General features: G+C 38.9%; 1 protein-coding gene across 1 annotated transcript; it reads right to left on the bottom strand.

Moving 5' to 3' along the window:
* Nucleotides 1-2,916: 2,916 nt before the first annotated feature.
* On the bottom strand, nt 2,917-7,281 carry si:dkey-175g6.2 (uncharacterized). The gene is made up of 2 exons (XM_052566776.1): nt 6,979-7,281; nt 2,917-5,962 (listed from the first exon to the last, which is right to left on the bottom strand). Exon 2 carries the CDS (start codon nt 5,927-5,929, stop codon nt 4,166-4,168), a length of 1,764 nt encoding a protein of 587 aa, XP_052422736.1. The 5' UTR covers nt 5,930-5,962; nt 6,979-7,281; the 3' UTR covers nt 2,917-4,165.
* Nucleotides 7,282-26,871: the final 19,590 nt, after the last annotated feature.

Genomic DNA, 26,871 nt, shown 5'->3' with positions numbered 1-26,871 from the left:
TTATGACTGAGTTTTGTTTTTTAAGATTGAAAGTCTGAAACAATTAAGATTTATATATATATATATATATATATATATATATATATATATATATATATATATATATATATATATATATATATATATATATATATATATATAAAGTGTATATATAAAGTGAATATATATATTCAATGCTCTAGAAGCCAGGCAATGAGCTTCTTACTCTGAAGGTGGTCGGCCACTTTACAGAGCTGCTGGATAAGTACTTATAGAGAGTGAGTCACTCAGACTTTCACCTTTATTCTCTCGGTTTCACTCGCTCCCTCTATTCTCTCTGAATCTATCAGCTCCTCAACCCTCTTCACCTCCTCCCTTTCTTTTTTTAAATGCGGCACCGACCCAACCGGCAGATGAATGAAATGTTGATATTGTTTTTCCACTCGCTGTTAACCTTCTGCAGGTGTTTCTGCAGTGCTGATCGTGATCAACACTTTTAAGCCTGCGTGTCATAACACGCCATTTCCATCCTTCCATTTACATCAATACACTTCAATGAAGATAGCAAGCCACATTAATCTGACGTTATAACGTGATAGACGGTGTTCCTCTTGTTTTATTGTCAGAGCACACAAAGCTCTTGAAGGGAAACATGACTGCTGGTGCATGCTGGGAGCCGAGAGCCTGACGCCTGCCTCCCCTGCCAGTGCTGTCAAAGATCATTCTCCCCCCGGCGGGTGAAATGGAACATTTTGAATTGATTCCGAAAGAAAATCATGTCACACAGTCTTTAAAATGAAACCTCTAGAACGTGACATATTAAAAGCGTATCCACTGCCATACATTACAACGTTTCAGCACAGGTACATTCAAAATCGACGGACGCCACAATCATTTCGATGCCAGAATCCGGCGTAATTGCACATCCTGTGAGACACAACGACAGACTCTGGCAATCAGCTCTTACGGCGAGAGCAGAGAGTATAATTGAATGGTAATTACATGGTAATTATCATCATGCATAAAGGTTTGGCATACAGAAAAGGATTGAGGGGAAGAGGAATTTTTTATTTTATCATTTTTTTAACAACCTCTCCGAGATTTAAATGATTCTGTTCAATTATGGCTAATCACTGAAATCCAGGAAGGGCATAAATGGGGGCTGTCTATCTACAAAGGCAGCAGAGAGCTTCAAGGCACTTTGAAGCACCTTAGAGAAAGTTTCATCTGAGAGTGTTTTTCCCCGTGCTGTGTTGGTCGGTCGGCTTGGCAGAATGCATCATTAGAGCTGCTGTCTGAGTCACAGTCATTATCAACCACTTTTTACCTCCAAAGTACTGGCGCCACTGTCATCAGGCAGTGTTTATGCCTGATTTTTGCAAGCGCACGCGTGCGTACGTGCAATCACGTGCCCGGGCAACAGATGGAGCCGCGGCGTACATTAATGACTCAGAACATTTCGTGTGTGAAGGTTTTGAAGAGTCAGGCGTCCATTTACAGTAATTACCGCTGTAACTTAACAGACTCTTTGCATATCTGAAACTGTTTGAGAATAGAGGTTGAGGCAGAACATAAGTGGCCATGACTCACCAGCCTCCAACAGCAGCGTCGTGAGACTTCACCGCACTTATGCTCATTCACGGCCCTCTTCGTTTTCGACACAAAAGCTGAAAGAAAAGCAATGAGAGAAACACATCAGAGCCTCATATACAACTGTCCCCCGTAGCCGCTGCACTCTGGTCACTAATGGAAAATGTTCTGCCTTCGCAATGGTTAATTTGCAGCGGGGTCCACCACTAAAGGCTGTTGGATGGGGAGCCGTGGATGTTTAGAGTGCATCAGCACGATAATGAACGTCTGTCTGGGGTTAAACCCCACTATTATCAGTCGACGGGAGGTCTTGGTGGTGTTTTAACCAAACGCTGTGCAGTTTGAATTAGACAGGAAGGCCTTCTGGTAATAGGCGTGTTTGCATCTTGCCTAATGCAGGTGTTTTTGAGCATAATTGAGTTCTGCATTGTGTCCAAAGTCAGGGTGTGGGGGAGTGGGCTGGTGTTTGTGCCTCTGTGTGAGAGAGAGAGAGGGAGAGAGAGGGAGAGGGTAGAAGTGCTTGAGGTTCTGCAGTGGTGCATGGCAGTAGATGACTCACCCGTCAATCATGTGACTCATTAATCACTGCAGCTTTCTCTCTCCCCACCCCTCTCTTTCATTTGGTCTCAGTGTGTCTCCATGTCTATTCCCTTCACATTACTCCTCTTTTATTATTCTAAGTTCTTTTTATTAGCGAATGACTTTCATCTAGTGGCGTCTTATTGAACAGCATCATTCTCAGGAGGTTGAAACCATGGATTCGGCTTTTGCTAGTTAAAGATGCTTGCATTCAGATGCACTTACATCTTCTCTCGCATAATTCTGTACGCGTTTGGCTCTGATGTTTGGTAAACATGTTCAATCTTAATAATCACAACATGAATGCTTGTTGTGGAACAGGATGCCATGAGTAATGCCATGAGTAACTCGTAAAGGGTTTTTTTTTAAGAATCATAGAGCCGCATATCTGTCTGTTTCATTAGAGATCTTTGTAGGTATGTGAGTAGCTGGAGAATAAATTGTCTCTGTAGTCAGTCAGTTTGTGTTTTCAGTGTTCTGCTGTAATACGGCATGAGAAAAAGCTTGTGGAAAATAGAGATAAAATTCAAAGATGTACTGGGCATGCTGGTTCAAACTCTGTGACGTCAAATGCAATTTCTGCTACAGGTGAGATAAGAAACGGCATATATCATCCTGGCAAGAACCCTCTGTGGTACAGAAACTAATTAATTTCTGCTCTGGATCTGATCAAAGACGTTCCAATAAGACATTTGTTAAAAAAACTGACTTTAATAAAATAATTGCTTTTATTTCCGTCATATAGCAAAACTAGTAATCAACATGCTGTTATTTACACATTGCACACACACTTGTTTATTTGACACTGTACAACTTACAATCGGGAAGTTGACAACAACAAATTCCTTTCACAAGACAGTTCACTGATGAAAACACTTGCTATAGTAATTAGAGTTGTCTTTCTTTTTTTTCTTCTTCTTTTTATTTCTTTTTTTAAAATAATCACAGTTTGATCAAGGAGATTTTCCCCAAATGTGTCTTTTTTTTTTTTTTTTTTTTTTTAAGATGCAAATACAGATAGACGTGCAAACTGTTCACTCTTAGAGTATTCCTCACCAACTTCAGACATTTTTAAACTTTTTTTAGGAACAAACATTACTATACAGCGTTCTGTTGGCTCTCAAGACAAAGATCCTGTACTCAGTGGTTGAACATTGGAGATAACCCATAGCAACAGGGGCATTTATTTTTAATTTGCTTGAAATTTTGGCAAGATGCTAAGTTTACAGTAAATCACATGTGTACAGGTATTCCACCAAGCAGATTGACAGGGCACCGACCTAGCAAAGATATTCATCATTTTGCATTTCTGTGAATAAAATGGAAGATTTAGTTTCAAGCATTGTTTACAGCGTGCGTGACAGAATTTTTTTTTGTTTTTTTAGTGGTGCAAGACCTGCATGCACATGGATGAGCGAAAACAGTGATCAGTATTAAGGCAATAGGAACATTGATCAAAACAATCAAACAGACCCTCAGGAAAAGCCTGTAATAATTTGACAGTTACTTGTTTGTGTAACTAGTGCCATAGCAATTATTACTGTGCCCTGCAGTATCAAGAATGCAACCCCAAGCTTTGCTTTTCAATTAATCAAGTGTTTCCTAAAGAAAATAAATCTTTGTATAAACATGGGTCTCTTGCAATTGGCACCAAAATGTTTTCTTTGACCATTTTCTCTGCTTGTTTTTGGTTTCTTTTTGTTTTATCTTTTTTTTCCCCACATGCAAGAGAATCAAAAACATACCTGAATGAAACCTTACAAATTCACCTGTGTATTCTCTCACCAAATTAAAATGTAAACTGCGAGAGAAACCAAATAAGTGCACGCAGAGAGGTTCTGATAAAGCAGCACCATCTCTTCCGTTCCTGATTTGGAATGTATCAAAACACAAGAGTGGAGAAGAAACACCTAACTGTCTTTTCATAGCCCTGTCGCTCAAACTCCCTGTCAGCTTTTTCTCCTCACTCTTTCATCGCTAGTTTCATCGCTTTAGAACATCCTGAACTCCCAGCTGACTAAAATAACCTACGGTTGTAATAAATCTTCTCAATGAAGTTCTCCAGTTCTTCATCGCTCTCCTGTGGAGACTCTGGCTCATCGTACACATAGTCTGGTGGGTAGATGTAAGAAGGTGGTCTCCCACCCTGAGGAGAACGTGGTTTGGGCATGGGGAGAGCCTGGTAAGTTCGGGGATGGGGGAGAATGTAATTAGGTATGACAGTGTCTGGTTGTGGGTAGGGGTTCTGGGAGCGTTGCGGGGCTTGTGCCCATTTCCAGTCCCTTGCCTTGGGCCTGTCTCTGTACCTACGGCTTGGAGGCTTCAGACCATACCCCATGGAGCCCCCAAAGTTGTAGTCAAATGACAGAGCGGGATTTGTATAGAACCGTGGCTTGGGGGGTGGAAAGAAGACCGGGTAATAGGCTCGATATGGCTTCTGATAATAGGGGAACGAGGGATAGGCCAGAAACTGCTTCTGCGGCTTAAACCAGTAGTCCTGCTTGCTGAGCTTGCCTTTGTTTTTCTCCTTGTACCATTTCTTATATGGATCGACAGTATAAGAGGATTTCTTAGGTGACTTAGGATACTGATATGCCTGAGGCCTCGGCTTGGCTTTAAGAGGAACTAGAGGGCGGAAACGAGGGGTGTTGCTCGGGGGTAAATCCTTCCTCTTTTTCTTCTTCTCCTGAACGTCGCTGATTATTTCGACCACATCGTCGGCAGGCAAGTGCAGCTTGCTGGAAATCTCGATCAACTTGTCGATGGTCTGGGGATCCATCTCATCATCGTCGTCATTATCCTCCACCTCGTTTGAGCGCTTGTCCTCAGCCACGTTGTTTAGAAGAGCCGCCACCTTCATGTCGCTCATGTAGGACGATGTTTTCGGCTTCCTGCCCATGTACTCCAGAAGCATGTCAGAGGCGATGTCTGCCAATCTCTGCTCCTCCTCACGCGCTTCCTGTGCCTCGGCTTCCTGCCGCCTCACCTCCTCCTGCTCTGCCTGTGCCCGTGCCTCCTCCTCCTTGCGGGTCAGAATCTCCTCCTCTTCTTCCACAAAATCGAAATCATCCATGAAGTTTCTTTCAAGTTGAGATGGGTTTCTCGTTCGCTCCTCCTGCCACTTAAGCTTCTTGGTCGCATGGGCCAGTTGCTGGTTATAGGCTTTATAGCCTTTTAGAGGCGGGAGGATCTCATTGTCTTGCAGCCCAAGGTCAATGTTTTGAAAATAGCCCCTGGTTTTGCGCTGGAGGGGGTTGGCCACGTTAGACTGACTCTGCCCGTCCGTTCCTTCAACCGTATTCACTTCGTCCTCCTTCACACTCTCACTTTCATCGTTTGGCTTTTCTTGTCCCCAATTTTCCTCCCTTTGCTGTACTACCTCTGCCGATTTCTCTGTGTCCAGCTCAAGGTCTCCCTGTTTCCTCATTGCCTCTATCGCGAGTCCTTCTTCAGAATCCCCCTGGGTCATCTTCTCTCTAACTGGGTGGTCAAGAGCCTCAAGCAGAACCAAGGCTAGAGAACGGGCAGAGTCCATATCTGAGACATGTTCCTGTCCCAAGGGTTTCTGGAGCAGGCTGTCCACTTTCCTATGTGTCCAAGCAGCTCCTTCTGCTGCCCCCGGGTCCTCTTTTGCCAAGTTGAGAGCCTCATTGATGCTGCTGCTGACTGAAGATCTCTGCTGAAGTGCAGGGCCAGCCAGGGCCAGCAGGGGGGTGAGGCTGAGGAGGAATAACAGGAGAGCTGAGGTGCTGGAGGGGTAGCAACAGCAGAACATGACCATGCAGAGAGGACAGGATGGGGGAGAGGGGAGCACCTTACAAAGACAAAAGAAAAAAATGGTGATTAATTTTTTTTTTTTTCTGAGCACTGACAAGACTATACATTTTATTGACACTGATATTTTAACATCTCGTCTTTACAGCATTATAACGATCTGTTTAATTAAATTAGTACAACAGAATATTACAACGTGTGCTTGTTTTACATCAGTAAGTCGTCAACACAATACGTTATCACTTTTTAAATCCAATTAATAGTGCTGCTTTAATTAAAGTGAGTCCACACGGAGACTAAGTATAAAGGCAATATCGAGCGGATTCCGTGGTTGCCTCTTCACCTATCATTTCTCGAGTCGGATTAGCGAAACGCCACAGCAAGGCGACATATGGTTAATGACTATATTAAAACAACACTTAGGGTAAATTGTCTTTCTTGAATTGCAAGGGAACCGAAAGCATGCCTGAATAAAACCTTATAAATTCACGTGCTTTATCTCACTTTCTCCTGAAATGCAAACTGCGAGAGAGAAAAAAAACTAGTATGTCAGTCAATATTTTTCTTTTCATTCATTCATATAAAAGCAATTTGGTCCTTCATTTATTAGTTTGTAAATTCTCTTCCTCCTTTCGATTTCTAAAGAATGAACTCCTAGCCAACTAGTCTTGAGATTCATTTAAAATTCACATCCCAAAATATTATTATTATTATTATTATTATTATTATTTATTTATTGCTTTAACAAAGAAAAAAAAAAACATTGATATCACATATCAAAATTACCTTGTCGGAGAGGTAGGCTACTGATGCGGATAAAAAGAAAAAAGAAAAAGAAAAAAAGAGGGGAAAAGGCGTTTAGAAATTTATGAATGAAACGCTTGTTGATCGGTCGACCTGTATCTCCTTGAATGACTTGCACTGAGATTCAACATCATCTCAAGGTAGGTATCAGCGGAAAACTTATATCTATTCATTCATAGCGTCTCTTTGTTGTTATATGGAACTATAAACTATTTATCGAGTGCGTGTAGGAATGGCAGTGCACTTACTCACCTGATTTCCCGAACAAATTAGCTGGAACTCAAAACCTTGTGCTTCTTGGATGAGGTTTGGAAACAACCGCTATCCTTAAGTTCATTTAAAACTTGAGTTAAAGTAAGTTTGCTTCCCACAAGAATTATTTGAAACACACTTCGATCCGTCTTGTTGAGAGATGAATGCGGAGCGTGATTTTTTTCAGGACCACGGACAGCGCAACTCCCATTTGTACAGACGCGTCTGGACACGTGACCCACGAGTCATCGTGCCGCTGTTGACGTCAGAACTCTCCATTGATAAGAATTTCGTGTCTCGTTTGAACTCAGAGGGTACGCTACGGTGCTCTGATGAATGAACAGAGATTGCATGAATGAAACAGTCTCTCCATTAAGAACGGAGTCTGTGGTACACAGTGAAAGCACCACTGCTAAATTAACTCATACAGAAACTAAATGTAGGCTAATGAGTTGATTACACACTGGCGATTTGCTGTTTTGAACATTATACATTTAAGTCTAAAACATCCGTTTATTCGCAATACATGGGAAACTATTACAAGGGTAGACCATGTACCTAGCAAAATTTGACACTGTCACTTACTTAGCAGACCATTTTGGCCTGTTGATTGTTTGCGAGGTGGCCTTAATCAGAGCTGGAGAGAGACCGAACTGCTGCACCCACCGTGACGCAGGCGGTTCAGCTTCACTGCTCTACTTCCGCTCAATTTCCCGAGCTCGTTCAATTTTCCGCTCTTTGTCTCCTGCCGCCCCTGACTTTCATCCACCTGTCTCTAACGTCATTCTCATGTAATGTTTTCAAATTAACATGTAATTTTTTTAATTAGGCCTATTTGCATGTACAGGAAGCTTCAGTTCACTCAAACGACCTACAAATAATCCAGAAATAGTCAAGATGTGTCTTGAAGAGTACAACCATGGCGTTCTCTCTCTCTCTCTCTCTCTCTCTCTCTCTCGCAATTATGCTTTTCGAGATAAGAATTTCGTCTGACGTGGTTTAGAACCTTTACATGAATACTGTAGCTTTTCGGAATAGGCCTAATTGGAAAAAGCTCGCATGGCATTGGAGCCAACAGCAATCCCGCCAATCACAGTTTATGATTCGTGTAATTGGATTAGTTGCAGTGCGGATATTGAAGTCCCACGAGCCACACTCGAAATGGCAGCATCAAAGCTGTCTCATTATAGAGTGGGAACCTTATTTCAATATTTTCAAAGGCTGCATCCAATAGAATCGTGTTCTTGAATTGGCATGAAACTTTGAGATCGGTCCTACCTAACCCTATTATCGTGTATGTTTGCTTTTTATTTGTCTTTTATTGTTATTGTTATTTCCAGGTACCCTACTTAATCAGATTGATGAAAATGGGTTCGATTTAGAACCTAATGGGTTTTGCAGCCTGATGTCACTGCAAAACATTTTTATGAACGTTTGTAGCCTACCATACGTACTGGTGCTTTAGAGAACCCATATACCAATACATGGATGAAAAGAATCCATAACGGAACATTGAATAAGAAAAGTAAAACATTTAATTAATAATAAATAAATAAAAATAACCATATAAACAGTTCAAGGACCATATACAACCAACTTTGACTAAACTTAAATGTTTGCCATGATTCACAGCAAACAATTCATTTTAAAGCTGTCATTTAAAAATGCTGCATTTTTCGCTCCAGAGAGGTATACGTGCGAGGCTTGATTCTATCAATATTTTCCAACAGCTATACTGTGCCAATAAATAACGTGTGTTATTTAAGTTGGCAGGGAAATTACCTTTTTATTCTGTAAAGGGAAATGTGGCATGCAACAAAGGAGTTCACTGGTAAGCGCGTATAGCTATGAGTGTGAATGCGTGTCCTTTTCTACCTTGGTGGCGAATAATTTAAGAGCTCCAAGGGCCAGGGGTCAGATTTTGATACGGCTTGGCATTATCGACTGCCACTCAGCATTAGCGCAGTTGCGACCCTTAAACCAGCGCTCTCCATCCCCCGCGCTGACTCACCTCCTCCTAACTGCCCATGCACTTCATCCAGGACCCAAAATGCCCACTCAAGAAGAGAATGAATACATTATATGTTAAAAACTGAGGCAAAACAAAGAGAACTGGGCAAAATAGCAGATAAAAGCGCCTTTGAAGTTTTTCCTGGGTGTATGGGGTGATGAGAGTTATTGTTCACACCTACACAAGGAAAAGATTCGTCAAGTTTTCGAGGGCTCTGCAGACATATTGGCTGCAATTATGAAAATGTATGTTCAGATACACTCAAAAAATGTCCACCGCCTAATGGAAGTGACATAACACGCGTTCATGAATAAAAGAATTCGTACTCCCACGAGACTGAAAAAGAGCATCGTCCTGGGATCGATTAATTCTCCCATTTCACATTTTACTCAGCTGCGGCTCGAGCTTAATGGTGTGTAGCCCAAGCCTCGCGCCCACACACGAGCACCGCATCTGTTTGGATGGCAAATTCTCCTAAGCGACTGCTCTCCTGAGGCGATAGGCTCTGATTTGTCGAAAAACGTCTTTCTGAAAGGTGCCTCAGTCCGGAATGAGCCCCGTGACACATTTAGGCACTTGAGGCTGACGATTTAAACCGAATTATGTGAGCACATTTCCACGTAAATATTGACAAAGAAGAACCAGACACGAGACAGTTCATTGTGTGTCAGCATGCGCTCTTTGACCGTTGCCACTGGACTAACTTGCGGCTAGCAGTGATGTTTGTTTTATTTATTCAGTGCGGTGTCCCAATTTCAATAATGTCGACCCATGGGAGTGTTTGACCTCGGAATATCTCCGTATTTACAGTTTGAACAGTTCGTTACACTGCGAATGAAGCGTAGTCCGTCCTCGCGCGCGTCCTCATTCATACAGCTGTTATGCGCGCTTCTCGTTCACCAAGCGTTTACTATTGTCGCGTTTTTAATTGATGACTTTTTTCCGCCAAAAATATTTTATGGATAAATGGACAATGATAACCCCAGTCCCTAATGTTCCTAATGTTCTGTCACACAAAACGACATTTTGCGCTGTAATAAATAAGCCCGCTGTCAGTTGTTGAAAGGACAATAATGATAATTGTAAACCAAATTTCGTTTCCAAATATATTTGCGTTCATAATCTCATGCGTTTTTGTTTAGAGAACAGACCAAAGCGCTTTTTCGCCGAATTATGCGATGAACCCCTTTGGTCAGTGACATAGGCTATTACGTCGGAGGTTGGCTTCGTATTTGGAGTTAATGAGCCGATTGATATCAACGAGAGTCATCGGTTCCCTGCCATCAATCCATCTTTCTTTCACGTGGAGAGAGGATAGATCAGCTCGCCCATAACATTTGGACTTAGTGCGATGTTCAATTAAAACAAGTATATAGCATTTGTTTAGTTAATACGATTCAGAAAAATAAAAATTGTGATGTCTCGACATTTTAAGAGACAAAAGCCCATGACAACGCATTTAAACTATTGTACGTATTGTACAGTATTTTGTGCATTCGCCCCTTACAAAACATTGTAAATAAATATAGCCTATCTAAACCTGTCGTCAGTCTGTTATTAAATAGCATATTTTGTGAATATTAGTGTAGACTTGAATTTCGAAAGAAATAACATAATTTTTTTATATTATTTTTTATATAGGCCTAGTAAAGTTTTTTTTTATATATTTTGGAATGACTTTCAATAGGCTAAACAAATCCCGTAATATGATGGATAATATGGAATCCAGTAGGCTTAGTAGCCTACAAATCACCAATTAGCTCACAAAATGTAGATTAACTTTTAAATGAATGCCAAAAAATTACATTATTTCTAAACATTTATTGGCTCAAATCTCAAATAGGCTATGTTTTATTTTTTTTAAATAAATAATATTTATAAATAAGTGGCCGAGAAACAATCACGTGAAGTCGGAAAGACAAAAGTGGCTATATAATTATTGTTTTGCCATATTTAATGTAAAACACGTGTTTAGACATATTTGTAGTTTCGTCATACATGGGTCTACAACCTAAATTATTATTTTTTCTTTGTTTCTCTATTTTTTCAAGACAAAGGAATGCTGATATTTTAATGAAAGGTCACAAGTATATGTACACAAGGGAGTATACAGATAGAATTCAAAATTATACCTGTATTTTCATGTGGGTAGCTTTAAATACTAGGTTATATTAAACAATTCAGTATATTGTCAATAATACAAAGATGATTTAATACACTGCTTTGTCTGAGTGTATATCTCCTGGAAATAAATCCAGCAGAGGGCGCTATCATTACGTGATTTCAAGCGTTGTGACTTATGGTTCCTTTGTGATGTTGCCCATTTCACATTTAAAGTTGGCATCAAGGCAAATATTAGGAGAAAGAGAGAGAGAGAGAGAGAGAGAGAGAGAGAGAGAGAGAGAGAGAGAGAGAGAGAGAGAGAGGGGAAAAAAGAGCCTATCAAACTGTTTCATCGTTGACAGAGATTTTTTAAAAGATATGGTAGGCTATGCATCTTCTGAAAAGCCTTTTGAAGATTTAGTCGATGGAATACACAAACGAGCGAATTAAGTAGGCCTATTACAAAAATAAAGATGAAACAAAAGAAGATAAACTACAGAATAAAACGTAAACAAGAAAAAAAAATGTGGCCATTTAAGAGTAGCCTACAGCCTCAAAAAGTAAAAGTATTATTACTGAAGATATTTTTCGTCATCTTCAATTATTATATAGTCGACGTTGTCAAACTAAGGAGCAATCCATTTATGAACCTGCAGGTATTGTCTTCATCATTCTTGTTTTGATCCACATGTTCCATGAGTTTCGGTGTTTACGGAGCACGAGACGCGCGCATGCGCAGCTCTGCAAAACACACATACACCGTTACGCACCATAAACTCGCGCCCCCCGACAACACCAGCGCACAAGTGTCCTCCAAATCTCCTTGTAGGAACGAAAACTGTTATCGGTTATCAGCATGGAACCCGACTGGAAGGGAAGTAATTTGAAAGATGCTTTAAACTGGGTAAACTGCTGATATGACTCATCCAAGACACCCACAAGCCTCTGATCAATCGAATGGGAGGGAGTGGAACGAATTCGTGTGTGTGTCTGTGTGTGTGAGAGAGAGAGAGATAGACAGAGAGGGAGAGGCAGATAGAAAACGCAAAAAGATGAATGGAAGCACACCACCAGGATGCGATACATTCCCCAAGCCAAATAAAACAAAGAGAGAGAGAGAGAGAAATGTTTATAACTGCATGAAATGTAGAGTCACGTTTTCTTAAAATTCCATGAGAAGAAAGAGAAGCTCCTAATACGGTTCCCCTCAGTTTTTGTCACCATGACACCTTCAACACCCCAATGTCTGATAATCCAGATGTCAGAAGACCCTGTTGGGAAATGAACATGACCACTGGTTTCACTAAAACATGTCAAACATCTATCTACTTACAGTTAACCATGAAAATTAGCATTGCTGGACTATTTCACTGAATATGTTCTTATTCATCAAATAGATCCAAATTTGTAAGTCCCCTCCATTATGCTATAGCCTTGCATATATAGGGCAGGAATGTGTCCAAATTTAAGGCGTAATGCAAATGTTTAAGTTAATTAATTTATCTGAATTGTTGTAGGCTGAACTATATGTTTTAATATAGAACATAATTTCAGTAACTTGTAATACTAGTTATTGTTTTTTTCTTAAATGTCTTTTTCTGAGATCATAAAAAGTGTGCCTGTTATGAAAACTTAATCCCCTACAATTATACATGTTCTGGCAATGGCCCTGCCATCTAAAATGTAGATGAGTTTGTTTCATCTGAACATATTTGGAAAAATTTAGCATTACATCACTTGCTCACCAATGTGTCCTCTGCAGTGAATGGGTGCCGTCAGAATGAGTTCAGAAAACTGATAAAAATATTTAAATGATCCAAAAGTTATCAACAAGACTATTCATGAAAAACTTAAATTTTTAAGAAACTCTTCCTCTAGAGAATAAGTCCATCTTCAGTTGTTCTCCCACATCAGATCCACTGTCATGTTTGTTTAGAACTATTTTCACTTATAAACATTCTTCATCTGTGCTTATTTCTGTCCTGTTTCAGATGAGATGACATTTTCCCTGGAGAATGCAACAATGTGGGACGGCTGTGATTCAGCCGTAGGCATGATTCTGCAGACCAAGTGCCTTGGGTATTCACAGAATGTCGATGTACAGCCATGTCACACTGCTACGAGTGTGATATTGCATTTATAAAACAGTTTGATAAGTGTGTACACAAGAAACAACAGTGTGTGTTTAAAAGCGCTCTTTTGAACAGAACTACTTCCTTCCACCATGGATTCAAAACTAAAGTTGACATCTGTTAAAAATGATTTCCAATGACAGCACAGCTCAGTGCATAGAATAGATAAGATCAATAATAGATGAATGAGATCAGAGAGTGGCCATTCAATTTACACAAATGGATTATAATTCATGTTTAACCACTATGGAGACATCAGATTCAGCAGCAAATTCCAGAGGATCTGGATGAATTGAGGCTCTAAAATGGCTCTGAAAACACAGGAGCAAATTTTCAAAAAGACATTAACTTTCTAAACAAACTGCATAGTTGAAGTCTAAACATAAAATACTCTTAACACTACATTCCCTGACGCAAAAAAAAATAAATTTATTACTTATAAAATTATACTGGATTTAGTGGTCCTCCATGAGGTTCGCTGTGAGAAATATTGCAAGCGTAGTGATACAAACAGTGAAAGGGTTGGAGTTCCAATCTCACTTAATGAATATCACACTCCTCGTAATATATACAGAGTGTGTGTATACATATATACATATAAATATAGGATATTTCTGTCAACCCTAATATGCAGTGAAGTGCAAAATAAAAATAAAAAAACATCAAGAAAACAGTAGGCTACATTGGACCCTATTTTTACTTCTTTTTTAGAGTTAATATTATGGATAGTAGGCTCAAACTTCAGCTGGAAGCAACAGTTTGAAGGTTTTAAATTTTTTTTTTTTTTATACAAAAATGCAGCGGTTCTCTTCTCAAGATGTTAACTGATGCACTGAAGTCACGTGGATTACTTGTGGATTATTGTGGGGTTTTTTTGTTTTTTGTTTTTTAGCAGATCCAATTTACATTTATTTATTTATTTAGCAGATGCTTTTATCCAAAGCATCAAGCGGTTCATTTTAAAGAGGTAAATAGACACAGGAAGTGCAAGTTCCAGACATTGTTCAAATAAGTACAAGCTACACTGGGGATTTTGACGTCAGATGGTGAGGAAAGAGAAAGTTTTCAGCTGTCGCTTAAAAATTGTCAAGGAATCAGCATACCGGATAGAGGCGAGAAGATCTTTCCACCAGCCATGAACGGTGAACGAAAATGTTCTAGAAAGTGGGTGATTTTGTGCCTCTCTGTGATGGTACCACGAGGCATCACTCATTAGTAGATCTCAGACTTCTGAAGGAAATGTAGAGTCGTAAAAGTGAGTGGAAGTAGGCGGGAGCTGAGCCTGTGGCTGTTCTATTTGCATGCATCAATGTCTTGAATTTGATGCAAGTTGCAACCAGAAGCCAGTGCGAAGTCCAGTTGTGATGCTGCATTCTTAATCATTTGTAGAGGTTTGATTGTGCATGATGAAAGTCCAGCCAGAAATGCATTGCAGTAGTCCAGCTTTGAAATGACAAGGGTCTTGACAGGAAGTTGTGCAGCATGATCCGTTAGGAAGGGCCTAATCTTTCTGATGTTGTGCAATGCAAACCTGCAAGATCAAGCCATTTTTGCAATGTGGTTGGCCAAGTCAGTTGGCCATCAAAGATTACGCCAATATTTCTGACTGAACTTGATGGGGTAATTATTGACTAACCTAACTGGATGGTGAAATCATGCTTTAGAGTTGGACTGGCAGGAAAGACAAGTCTTTGCCAAGTTGAGCTGTAGGTGATGTTCTTTCATCCATGCTGAGATGTCCGCCAAGCAGCCTGAGATCCTTGTAGCTAGCATTGGATCATCTGGCTGAAATGAAAGATAGAGCTGTGTGTCATCCGCATAGCAATGGTGGGAGAAGCTATATGCCTGTATGATGGGTTCAAATGACATAGTGTATATGAAGAAGAGGAAGGGTCCAAGAACTGATCCCTGAGGAACCCCAGCGTCCAGTTGATGCCCGAGGGTATTTATATTTTCTGCTAATTAAAATTTTTACATGAACTATCCCTATAAGAACTGTTCAGGGACTGTTGAAGAACCCAAAATGTTTCTTCTATATCATTACTGAGAAAAAAAATAAAAACAAACAAATGAATGTAGCTATGGATTAGAAGAACAGTTACATTTGTGGCTACAAGCAGCACTTTAAAGTAAAGAATAAACAGCATTCACATTCCACTTTACTTCCATAAGCAAAACTATAAAAAAAATAAATAAAATAAATAATAGAAATGAATATTAATTATATTAATCATTGAAAACAGATAAAAAAGTGGTAGCCTAAATAGAGTCCATACATTTTTTATATTTCCATATTGATTTGTAAATGAGTGATTTGAGAAGTAAGTGGATGCATTTTAGGATGGACACTGATTTGTGGGGTGAACAATACTGATATATCCTAATAACCCATCACCACCCACCCAATCACCAGTTATGATGGCTACTATGCCCCAGTGGAGAAGAGTGTGAGGAACATGTTTGTTGCATAACTTGCCAGTAGAGTTTGTGAAACAGCACATACGGAGATGACTTGATCAGATAATGAGGACAGCACCGAATTAACATTACCATTTTCTGTTTTTGTGTCATTTGACATTGGTATGGCGTACGAACGTACGTGAGCGAGCCTCCGCACCAAACACTGATTGTGTGTCTGTCTACAGGCGAGGAGAGCGATAACATCTGTGTAATTTCAACATGATGACGGGCCCCACGGGAGCCAGCGCAGGAGATGATCTGAGTTGAGCTAAGTACTATTAATCGTTTAATTACCACTGGCTGATTCAGTCCATCAAAGCCCTCTCCGCATCGCCTCATAAAAATTCATCCATTATGAGGTCATTCATGCCCTCGTCAATCAAATCGCACCACCCCCAACACCCAACCAGCCGTCATACCAGCTTGTGTTTTTACAGTGTGCAATGATAGGTGACATGAAAGGAACAGTCACTCTTGTCCTATTCAGTGCTGCACTCAGTGAGCCAGATGGCTGTGTTGGTTTACAGCAATATGTTTAATAATGAGGCCTATTATGACTGGAGATTAGGACATAAGCCTCGGTACAAAGACGCAAGATTCATTGAGGATATTTCGATGAAGCATACGGAGGCCAGCGTCTGTGAGGATGAAAGAATGTAGTTGTTGTCGCCTTTGTCTCTCATCTGTTGACTAAATATCACCCATCACTGTATAAGAACTACACTGCAAAACACGATATTCCATCTGCATTCACTGTAGCAATATCGCCTCTCAGTTCATAATGGCTTTCTTCTCCACACTCCAAAGGTATTATAACGGCTTTTATTTTATGTGAATAGGAGAGCATTGGCTCTTAGGATTTGTAAACTATGTCCAGAGTAATGCTCTCAATGGTTCACTCACTTGCTTCTCCTCAAGTGATGTTAGTCTGCAGATCACTAGCTTCTTAACTTTCCTTGCAAGTTTATTGCAACATTGCAACAATTCATTTGTTTATGCAAATGCCATTATAGAACGTAAGACTTTTAGGTGAGCAAATAAGAAATAGCAGACAGAGTATCTGTGGATAGGCTCACATAATCGATTTAACAGGTGCTTATCAATGAACCTCGTCATGGATATCATATGTGAGCTGTGAGGGATAGAATTCAGTGGGTTGGACTTAATGTAACTTGGTTTTTACACAAAACTTTTTTAACAAAAATACTTCCAATACTCTTGTCAAAAACTTTTTAAAGCATGGGTTGTGAAAAAGATATTTAGGACTATATAGCAAACTGTATATAGCTCTCAATTTCATTCACAGCAAACAGTATATGGCATCTAGCTGGAATAAGGTCCATTAAAAAAAGCTTTATTTCAAACGATTCTGAAGGTTTTTTATTCATTTCATTATATTCATGTATTTAGCAAGGATGCTTTAAACTGATCAAAAGTGACACAAGAGACATTTATGTTTCAAAAGATTTCTATTTCAACTAATGAGCTTTCTATTCATCAAATAATCACTGTTTCCACAAATATATTAAGCAGCACAACTGTTTTCATCATTGATAATAATAAGAAACATTTAACAAATCAACATATTAGAATGATTTTGAAGGATCATGTGACTAACATTTTAAATTATATTCAAATAGAAAACAGTTATTTAAAATTGTAATCGTAGTTTTAATTTTATTTTTGATCATATTAATGCAGCTTTGGAGAACATAGACTTCTTTTATATGTTTGAATGTTATTGTATTTTACACACGCACGTTAACACATAATTAATTTGTGTTCTTTTACAGCCCGAATTAACTATAGGCTGTCAGATTATTTTGTTAAGCTGTATCTTGGTGGGTGGTTTTAAAAAGTGTTTTCAAAGTACAGAAAGGTGTCCTCTGGCAAGCAACGACCTTGTTGTCCCAGATAATGTTTTGATAAGGACATACCTGCTCTACTACATCCCACATCGCTTCCACTAACTCGCCCACACTGCCTCTCTATCCTGAACCTCTCTTAAGGATAAAGAGACCAGATTTCAAAACCACAAAATATTTAAATAAACAGATTGTAGGCTACACCTTGCCAGCTTCATGCAAATAACTGTACAAAGGTAGCTGATGTTTAATTTAATATTGTCTAACTAACTATAATAAAAAACAGTACTTATATACCTATATATAAAAAGCTCTATTTACAGCTACAGGGTTGTAGGGTTAGAGAGAATACCAACATTTATAATGTATAAACTTTCAATGATTGTGATGCCGATTAAAAATTAAGCAGAATCATTAATATATCTCTGAGATATTAACATATAAAACATGCTGGGCATTCAGTTTCCTTAAAAAATCTGTTTAGGCAAAGTTTGCATTCCTTCCTTGCAACTGGGAGATTATGATTAGCGAAAATGAAAATTTGCCCATAAATTACTCAACCTCAACTCATTCTAAGTGTATATAACTTTCTTCTTTTATATGAATCCAGTTGTTATATTAAAAATTGTCTTTGATCTTTTAAGCAGTTTAATGGCACTCAGCGGGTGTTGCAGTGCATCAGTCCAAAAGAAGTTAAATAAAAAGAGCCCATCCATAATTATCTTTTTTTTTTTGTCTCAAAAGGATCTGGGGAGTGAACAAAGACCTCCTGTATCAAATCGATGTGTTTTTTTAAGAAAAATATCCATGTTCAAAACGTAATAGTTACTTTAATGTAGCTTGCGCCAACAGTTGCACACAGAAGCAGTTCCGGGAGCATGATGTATGAGGTCGGCTTTGCACATGCACTGGTGAGTCTCGTGAAAACCAATGTTTTTTGACAGGAGCAAAGGAAGCAAAGTTTCCTTACTTTAGCAAAGGAAAACCAGTCTCTTCTTGGCTTATATTGAAATCCTCCGATGTCCTTCTTAACAAATCATTGTTTTGTACTTCTAATTAGTGACCATTGTTTTGTTTTGATCTCTCCTCTGCACTTCCATGTTCGTCACTTCTGACAAACACGCATGCGCAAAGCTGACCTCATACTTCATTCCTCCGGAACTGCATCCATGTACAACAGTGAGTGCAAGCTATTTTAATTTGATTATTGCATTTTAAATATGGTCATTTTTTTCTTACAAAAAAAATTTTTTTTTAAAGGATTTAAAATTCATTTTGGACTTTTTTTTACATTGGTTTAAATAAATGTTTTTTTTTTTTTTGCATTATTATATCATTATCATTATTACATCATTATTTATAAACAATGTATAAAAACAAACTGATATGCATTCCTGAGAGCAGAGAAAATTTGAGAAGTCAAAAGTTTTATTGTGACTCTTTAGCTAGTCATGGCACATCTGCAATGACTGAGCAAACTGCATGAGTCAGAGCTGTAACTACTTTGAGAATTCGAAAAGTAAAATTTCCGGATTCTTTTCATTTACATGGGTAGCCAGCTCTCCACTCAGCCTTTATTCTACAGCTACTTTCATCTTAATAAAAGAATTGATTCCATTTGATTGTGTTTCAGCAGAAGTCTTTGAGAGCGTTTAAATGGCGACATCAGTATGTTGCTCCCCATGCATATCCGCGTTGTAGATGAAGCTAATTGGATAACCACGGCAAGTTAGGTGCTAAATTGCTTTTTTTCAGGTGATGAACTTCTTTTTTTAGTCAAAGCCAACCAGGGCAGTGCTCACAATTACATGACTCACGAATGTGATCAGCCTTCTTCCCTATTCTTCCCTCTATCAGGACAGAATAGTAGCAGATGACCTCAAAACTCACACAATACTGTAATTTAGCAGCGTTTAAGCATTTAAGTAACACTTCTGATCGATTTATAGTCAGCATGTGACCAGTTTCTCTTTATGCAATTGCAATTACTCATACACTTTTCTATACGGCTTCTTGCTTGTTTTGGTTGCAACCGTCAACTTTGGAAAACATAGTGATTAAAAATGAGTCATAAACAGAGTCAGAAATTGTGTAGCTTTTATGGTAAATCATGTTTATCTCTCTTACATACAAATACACTGATAAATCATTTCATATAAGGTAACTTCCCAGCATACTTAAACACCTGTATATGGTCTTTAGTTGTGATGCATCTTTGAAATGTGACAAACATCCACTTTTGACTTCTTTTCTTTCCTTTCTTCCTCTTTTTCATTTTTATGTTACTCTCTTACTGCCATCTGGAATTTTTCATTTAATGCATTCATTTTTATTGATCTGATGGGAATGGAAAAAATATACAAAACAAATGGCAAAATATAATAGAGACCATGAGAATTATAAAGTGACTGAAAGGGACGGAAGATGAGAATAGTGAAAAAGTAGTAAAATTTTGTGAGAGAGAGACAAAAAAACAAATGCATAGAGAGAATCACACTGGGGGATTCGGTCAATAAGTAAATAACATGTGACTAGAAAAATCTGGGGGGACATTGGAGAAAGGTGACGAGGGATGGAGTGGAAGGGACTGAATGGAGGAGGGCAAGAGAGAAAGAGGTACAAGGGGGGACTGGGGAAGAGGGGGATATAGAGATAGAGGGAGGGCTGGTGATCCTCAGGGCTGGATGACTCACTTTGCTGCAGCCGTTTGTGCGTCACTGGCGCAGGGCTGGAGGAGGAGATAGTAGAGAGGTCTGCACATTTAATTACAACCTGCCAATTTATATACAGTGTACACACACATATTCTCTCTTGTGCGTGCACACTCTCTCTACCCTCGCTGTCCCCCCTATAATGCCAACATATGATAACATGAATGTTCAAAGACCCCAGCATCTATACACACAACAGCATTTCAGGCCACAGAATCTCTACATTCAGACCGACGTGCACACGAAACCACTCATCAATGCAAATGTAGATTTCCGGCAGCTTGGCATTTTGTCAAAAAGTGATGCAGATGCAGAGAGAGAGCATTTACAAGGATGTAAACCTTCACAATTGCAGGTGTCACACTATAAATTAAACGAAATGGATGGAAAAAGCCAGGCAAACAAATCCCATTTCTGGATTTAAAGGCAAATGTATCTTGGCAGATAGTACAAAACAACATCTGACAAAAGTCGTACTTCAAGTGGAATGAAACCTCAAAGATCATCACCATCGCATTAACAGATAACGTCTTTTAAAAATCATGATGACTCCAGGGCTCTGAAGGAGCAGACTATTCTCTGAACATTTCCGTCTCACTGACATCGCCTTCAAGCTAGGCGAAGACACATATCACGGTGAAAGATAGGACTTCAGGTTACAAGCTGCAGAGTTGTCTTGGCAGACAATAGACTGGTATAAAAGCCATTACAATTGTTATTCCCCATTTCCCACTCGCCCTTCACAGAGTACCCTGTGTCTTTGGTGAAACAATAGGACTGTGTGTTAGTACAGCTTAGTTTGAGAGTCCCTCTGGGAGGTTTTTTCTAACTAGAGTGTGTCGCTGGGAAAATTATCATAAATTATAAATCGAAAACCTTCCGTCGGCTCCATCCTCATCCTCCTTGCAAACACAAAACACACTGGCTCTCGCACACATGCGGTCTCTCCCTTTGGAGCACGCCTCAGCCTCATTGAGCGGCAATTACCCCATGAGTGCCCATGAGCCACACTCGCTAGACAATAGCCGCAATCAGCCGCCCTTTCTCGAGCCGTGCGCTCTGTTCCGGCTTTCTTGTGTAAGAAGAGAGCAATTTAAGCAAACAACAGCATTCCAAAGAAATCACAAAGATAGAAGAGACTGCACACTGCGCCGATGATTGGCCAATGCGGCAGCACGCTCTCAAATAACACGAGAGCAAAACATAACACACCACCATTTCATTTCTGCACTAATATGGCAGCTGCTGATTGGATTGAAGGGATCGTCGTGCTTTAGTATAAATACCCCAATGGAGCGACCTCAGAAAGCGAGACTCTGGTCATTGTTCAATCAGAAACAGGGTGAGGCGAGTGCGAAGCCATTGGCCCCGTCACTCAAAACATGGCAAACAAACGTCAGGCAGAATTCGCTATGAATTGTGGCGGAGGGGGAGAGCAAGAAACCGACTTTTTAATTGCGAAAACAACCCACTATCTCAAAAGAGATCTGCGCTAGTGGGGCGACGTGCAATTTCAGAAAATACAGAATAGGAACCTACAGAATGAGTCGGGGTTTAGGTGACATCATAAACAGCTTGCCATTTCCACGCTTGAGCTGCACTCATTTTCAGTCAAATGGCTTTGAAACGCTTCAGCAATCACCCCTGGCTGTGAAATAAAGGCATTTTCTGGCCTTTTAAAATAATTTTTGATAGACCACTGAAAGGACGAGTGGCACATAAGTATAATGAAGCTGATTACAGACCTGCACGCAGCAGCTCTGGCACACGGTCCTTACTCGTCTGACAGTTTAATTCGCGTCTAGCACGTGGCATTTAAGGTGCGTGTTCATTTTTGTTCACTCCCACTTCCACGCCGTTTCAGACACCAGTGTTTTCGTGAAACGAAATGGCACAGCAAGCTGTTGTAAGCCTGAGGTGTTTTAATACTGTCAGAGTGCAAATGAGCAATAACAATCATGTAGATGTGATAAATGGAAAATGGAGGATGAACAGACTGATACGGTGAGAAGAAATCGCAATGGAGAAGACAGAGAGATGGATGAGGGGGGCAAGAGGAAAAGTGATGATTGATGCCAATGTGACGTTAAATGGGGGAAGAAAGGGCGGAGTGGGAAAGAAAATGAAAAAAGAGAGAGAATTGGGTGACACTCACAATAAATCTCATATTTGAGCCGATGCTCTGCACTGCCGCGTGCCCACACTCGCTACACAACACACTTACACGCTCTACACACCCTGTGACATCACGATGACAGAGCGAGGGGTGATGTGTATTGTCCAGTGATTGGATGCTGGGTTGTTCCGATGCTAAACACGCATCTGAATTTGTGTCTTTTCACATTAGTAAAGTGACCTGTCGGGGGCGGGCTCTCATTTTACATTTAGAGAGAGCGAGAGAGAAACAGACATACTAAATACAGATACAGAAAAAGAGAGACGAGGACACAAAGAGACGAAGAAATATGCATAAAGCAGGTGAGTCACCATCAAACAACGGTCAAAGCAACAAAGTGGGAATTTGTTTTTTTGATGACAAACATTCATTCTCAGCCTTTTGGTTGTTGTACAACAGTACTCAGACACTTTGAAGTGGAGGTTAACAGATCTAATAAATTAATCTTTCTTGCCGAGTTCAGAAACAAACAAGTCTGTATACAGTCACACACATATCAATAAATAAATAAATATACACACAGACATTTACTCTTTCATCTGAGCCTCTTTGATCAAAAATGTGGAGGCTAAACAGGTTCAAAGAATAAAAAAAGAAATGAAAAAGAGCAAAGTCTTATTGTGTATATATATACACATACATACACATAAACTGTTTACATAGTTGGTCTATCATCCTGAGCTTTGAGGTATAGCATCAGAACAAGGATTAAAGCACACAAAACCATTACTATAGCACAAACACACACACACAGGCCTCTGTGAGGATAACACACACACACACACGGTCTCCTATCAGGCAGAGCACATAAAAGGGACAGATGTCAAAGGAGCGTGATGGGAGAAAATTGTCTATCAAAAAGACCACAATAAAGGAATAACTGTACACCAATCTAACCATCATGGCCCAACAATAATGTAAACGTTCACAAAAACATGAAAAATAAGAGAGAGAAATGTATTTTAGAGTTTAGATCAAATTATAAACTATAATGTAAAAGCAGTCAGCCATTTGGCAAATCCTGGTATTCACAGAGGTTTTATTCCCTCTTCTCCCCCTCTGTGAATGGCTAATGTGTGGTGTGCATGGTGTGACACAGCTGCAGTGTGCTGGTCTGTCATCTCTGCTGGTTATTGTGTCTGAGATTAGCCTCTCCCATTCTCCCTAAAACCCTAAGGGCACTAGAGCCGAGACGATGGCTGTTATCACAGCGTGCACAGTCTTTATCTAGGAAGCCAAGATGACGAGTGAGTGCGGTCACATGCGTGTTTGGCTGCTCAGGTACCGGTCTGTGACGAGCCCATGTTAGAAGCATGTGTGTTTATATGTGAAAGTGTGCAGTTTAGGGTTTGAATTTGAGGCTTGTTTTCTTTTATGTTCATTTGGATTATTCCATTTAAATTGAGAAGGTTGTGTAAATTATTAGTGTTAAATGTAAAATAAAAAACTGTTTTATCAATTTTTATCATATTTTTATTTTAAAGTATAAATATGATGATAATGATAAAATATAGTAATATTTTAAGTATATCTTAAATTTTTTACTAATTATGTTATAGAATTATGCAGAGCTATTTAATGAGGTAATTTGTAATATTTTATATAAAGAATATTTTATTAATATTATTCTTATTGTTATCATTTGTATTATTAATTAATTATTTGTATTAATAAATGTAGTAAAAATATTATAAATTGTATTTTATATATAATTTAAGTATTAATATAGTACTTAATAATAAAAATAATGAATACAGTAAAAACTTATTTTATTTCACATTTATTTTAATAATTAGTATATGATATTTAATATCTGTGGGGTTTTATTACTGTTGGAGCAGGGTGTATATAATCCTTTTTCAAAAATAGCACAGGAAAGCAGTAATCCTTCAGAACAAAGGTGCATAAATTAGAATTGTCCCACTGAGCAGATGTTTATCATTAGACGGGCGATGTGACTCCGTCAAGACAGGCCTGTAATGAAACACTGGCACATGTTTAAAAGATGCTTAGAGGCAGCTGAAAGCAGAGCAGTCATGATAAACATCTTTAATTTACAGAACATCTAATTCCTAAATGTTTGACTCATACACTTAATTTGGCTGTGGATTCATTACTCACCATTTCCAAACCAGTCCCCGCCCCCCATCTAAAGCCCATCTTTCACTCCTACTCCCCCTTTCTCTATCTTCCTTTTTCCCTCTCCATCACACACAGCCCTTACTGAAAATTAGCCCAATTTAGCCCATCACTAATGGCCCCGGTGCCGCTGCCCTACAACTAATGGCACTGGGTCTTTTCCTTCATTTATGACCAGTAATTAAGTCTCTGTTGTTTCAAGGCAAATTTGCACACTAAGAGCCCCAATTTTTAACAATTAATTCTGTCGTGCTCATACAACGTGGCTTTTAATTACTGTATAAAAAAAAAAAAAAGCAAGCACCTGGGACTGCAGCCTCCTGAGTGATTCATGATGATGTGGAGGCAGACTCAGAAACTCACAAATATTTTGCAACGTGCTTGCATCTTTTATCTGGACTCAGGTTGATTTTCCATGTGACATTTTTAAATAGGCATCTCAGACATTAAATGAAAAAGGAAAACAGACATCATATATTCGAATATTAACCTTAGGAATTATTACTTTTCCATAGAGTAGATGGTTTTGTTTGAAGTGATTTAGTGTCGTGGCAGCAGTCCCCCTGGAGGAACCCGAGGTTAAATGCTTTTGAGATACAATTATCCTCTTGAGACCCAGCTATTCATTTTTATGTCTAGTATAGTGCACTTTCTTTGTAATATCTCAGAGACTATTTTTGACAGATTTACATCCTATATAATATAATAAATAATCTTAATATAATCTTGATTATACTAAAAATAACACTTATTGCATAACAAATGGACATGGTAAAATAATTTTAGTATATATTATTTCATTTCATGAGAAAAATGAAACCACAGAGTGACACGAAACATGAACCTTGCGCACTTCTGAAAGAAGTGAATATGATATACTGAATTGAATTATGCAAGAATAAAGAGTAAACTGTAACGAAAAAAAAAATTAAAGAAGCATAAAAACAAACATCATTGGAGTGTTTTACCAGAAAATAATAGTCTTTTTACTTTTTAAATTTCACTTTCTAGCGGTTTCTTTCTAATTGTGAAATTTACTAGCAAATTATGAGTGAAAATTGTTTCTACGCTGTTAGTTAATAATATAAAATGTACACAATATGATATAACAATATGATATAACAGCAGTATAACAACAGTATAATATAATAATAACTTTGATATGTTTTTTTATATTCTATTATGACCACATAATAAAAACAAATAACCTTAAAACTAACACAGATTTTATGTAAACCTAAATGCCAAAACCTTTTTTTGTTGGGCCACAGAGAGGGTTATAATGGATCTGGATTGAGATCAAATTAACTCTCCAAATTCTGGACAACACCTGTTTGGGAATCTTGGCAGCTAACTACTAACTAAAAGTAACATCTGCTTATTTACACATTCAAAGAAAGCTAATTACGAAAGCAAGAGCCATCCTTGACACACAATGCCAACGAGTAATGTGCGTTCGCATGTCGTTTCACCGGCAGCATATTTAGACACTATTCTTAGAATTCAATAGAAGCTTAACTTCCAGCTAATTGACTTAATTGCTTATCCCCGTACCTCAAAATTAGTATGATCTCAGACCAGAAGTCCTTTTTGTGCATTTGTACAAGGACAAATCGAGTCATTTTTAGTTACTGAGTCAGAGCGTCATAGTCATCAGCATATGAGACATGACAGGAATACCTGCAAATGTGTAGCGAGGCAAAAGTCTATCCATGAGTCAGACTCGAAACACAAAGCACAAGCCGCTACAACACCAACTATTCTTTAACAACTTGTGTTGTATTATTCAATTACGTTTAAGATAAAGCAGCAATTGTTTTACCAAGATGCACACCCTTAAAAACAGTTCTTTATTTACATCTATTGTCCACAAAAATTTACTTTTTAATAACTGTTCACTAGGAACTAAGATTAGCAACTAGATACCAGGGCAGTCCCCTGATAACTAAAATAACTACCTAATGTTTACATAGCTTTTAAAAAATGCCATGTAGTCTCGTCTAGAAACACTTCAGGAGTTTTGAAGTCATTATCTGATTGGTAATCCTGAAGTCATCATCAGGATTAGCTAAGCGCTAGATTTTCAAAACTATGTGAAACATGTAAAGTTCACAACTGGTCTCACTGGTCTGTTGTTGTGGGGACATTTTCACATCCCTAAACATGATGCACCCAAGGTTCCCAGAACTTCTGCCATCAGTCTGAAGGTCTAGCTACGCAAGACTATATGGCATGTTGCCAATCAATGCATAGTTCCTATTGTGCTGGGTTATACACAACTCCAAAGTAGGAGCTA

The sequence above is a fragment of the Carassius gibelio genome, chromosome B10 (genome assembly GCF_023724105.1).
Source record: "Carassius gibelio isolate Cgi1373 ecotype wild population from Czech Republic chromosome B10, carGib1.2-hapl.c, whole genome shotgun sequence".
Taxonomy (NCBI): Eukaryota; Metazoa; Chordata; class Actinopteri; order Cypriniformes; family Cyprinidae; genus Carassius; species Carassius gibelio.
This window is presented reverse-complemented; position numbering and strand designations above follow the sequence as displayed.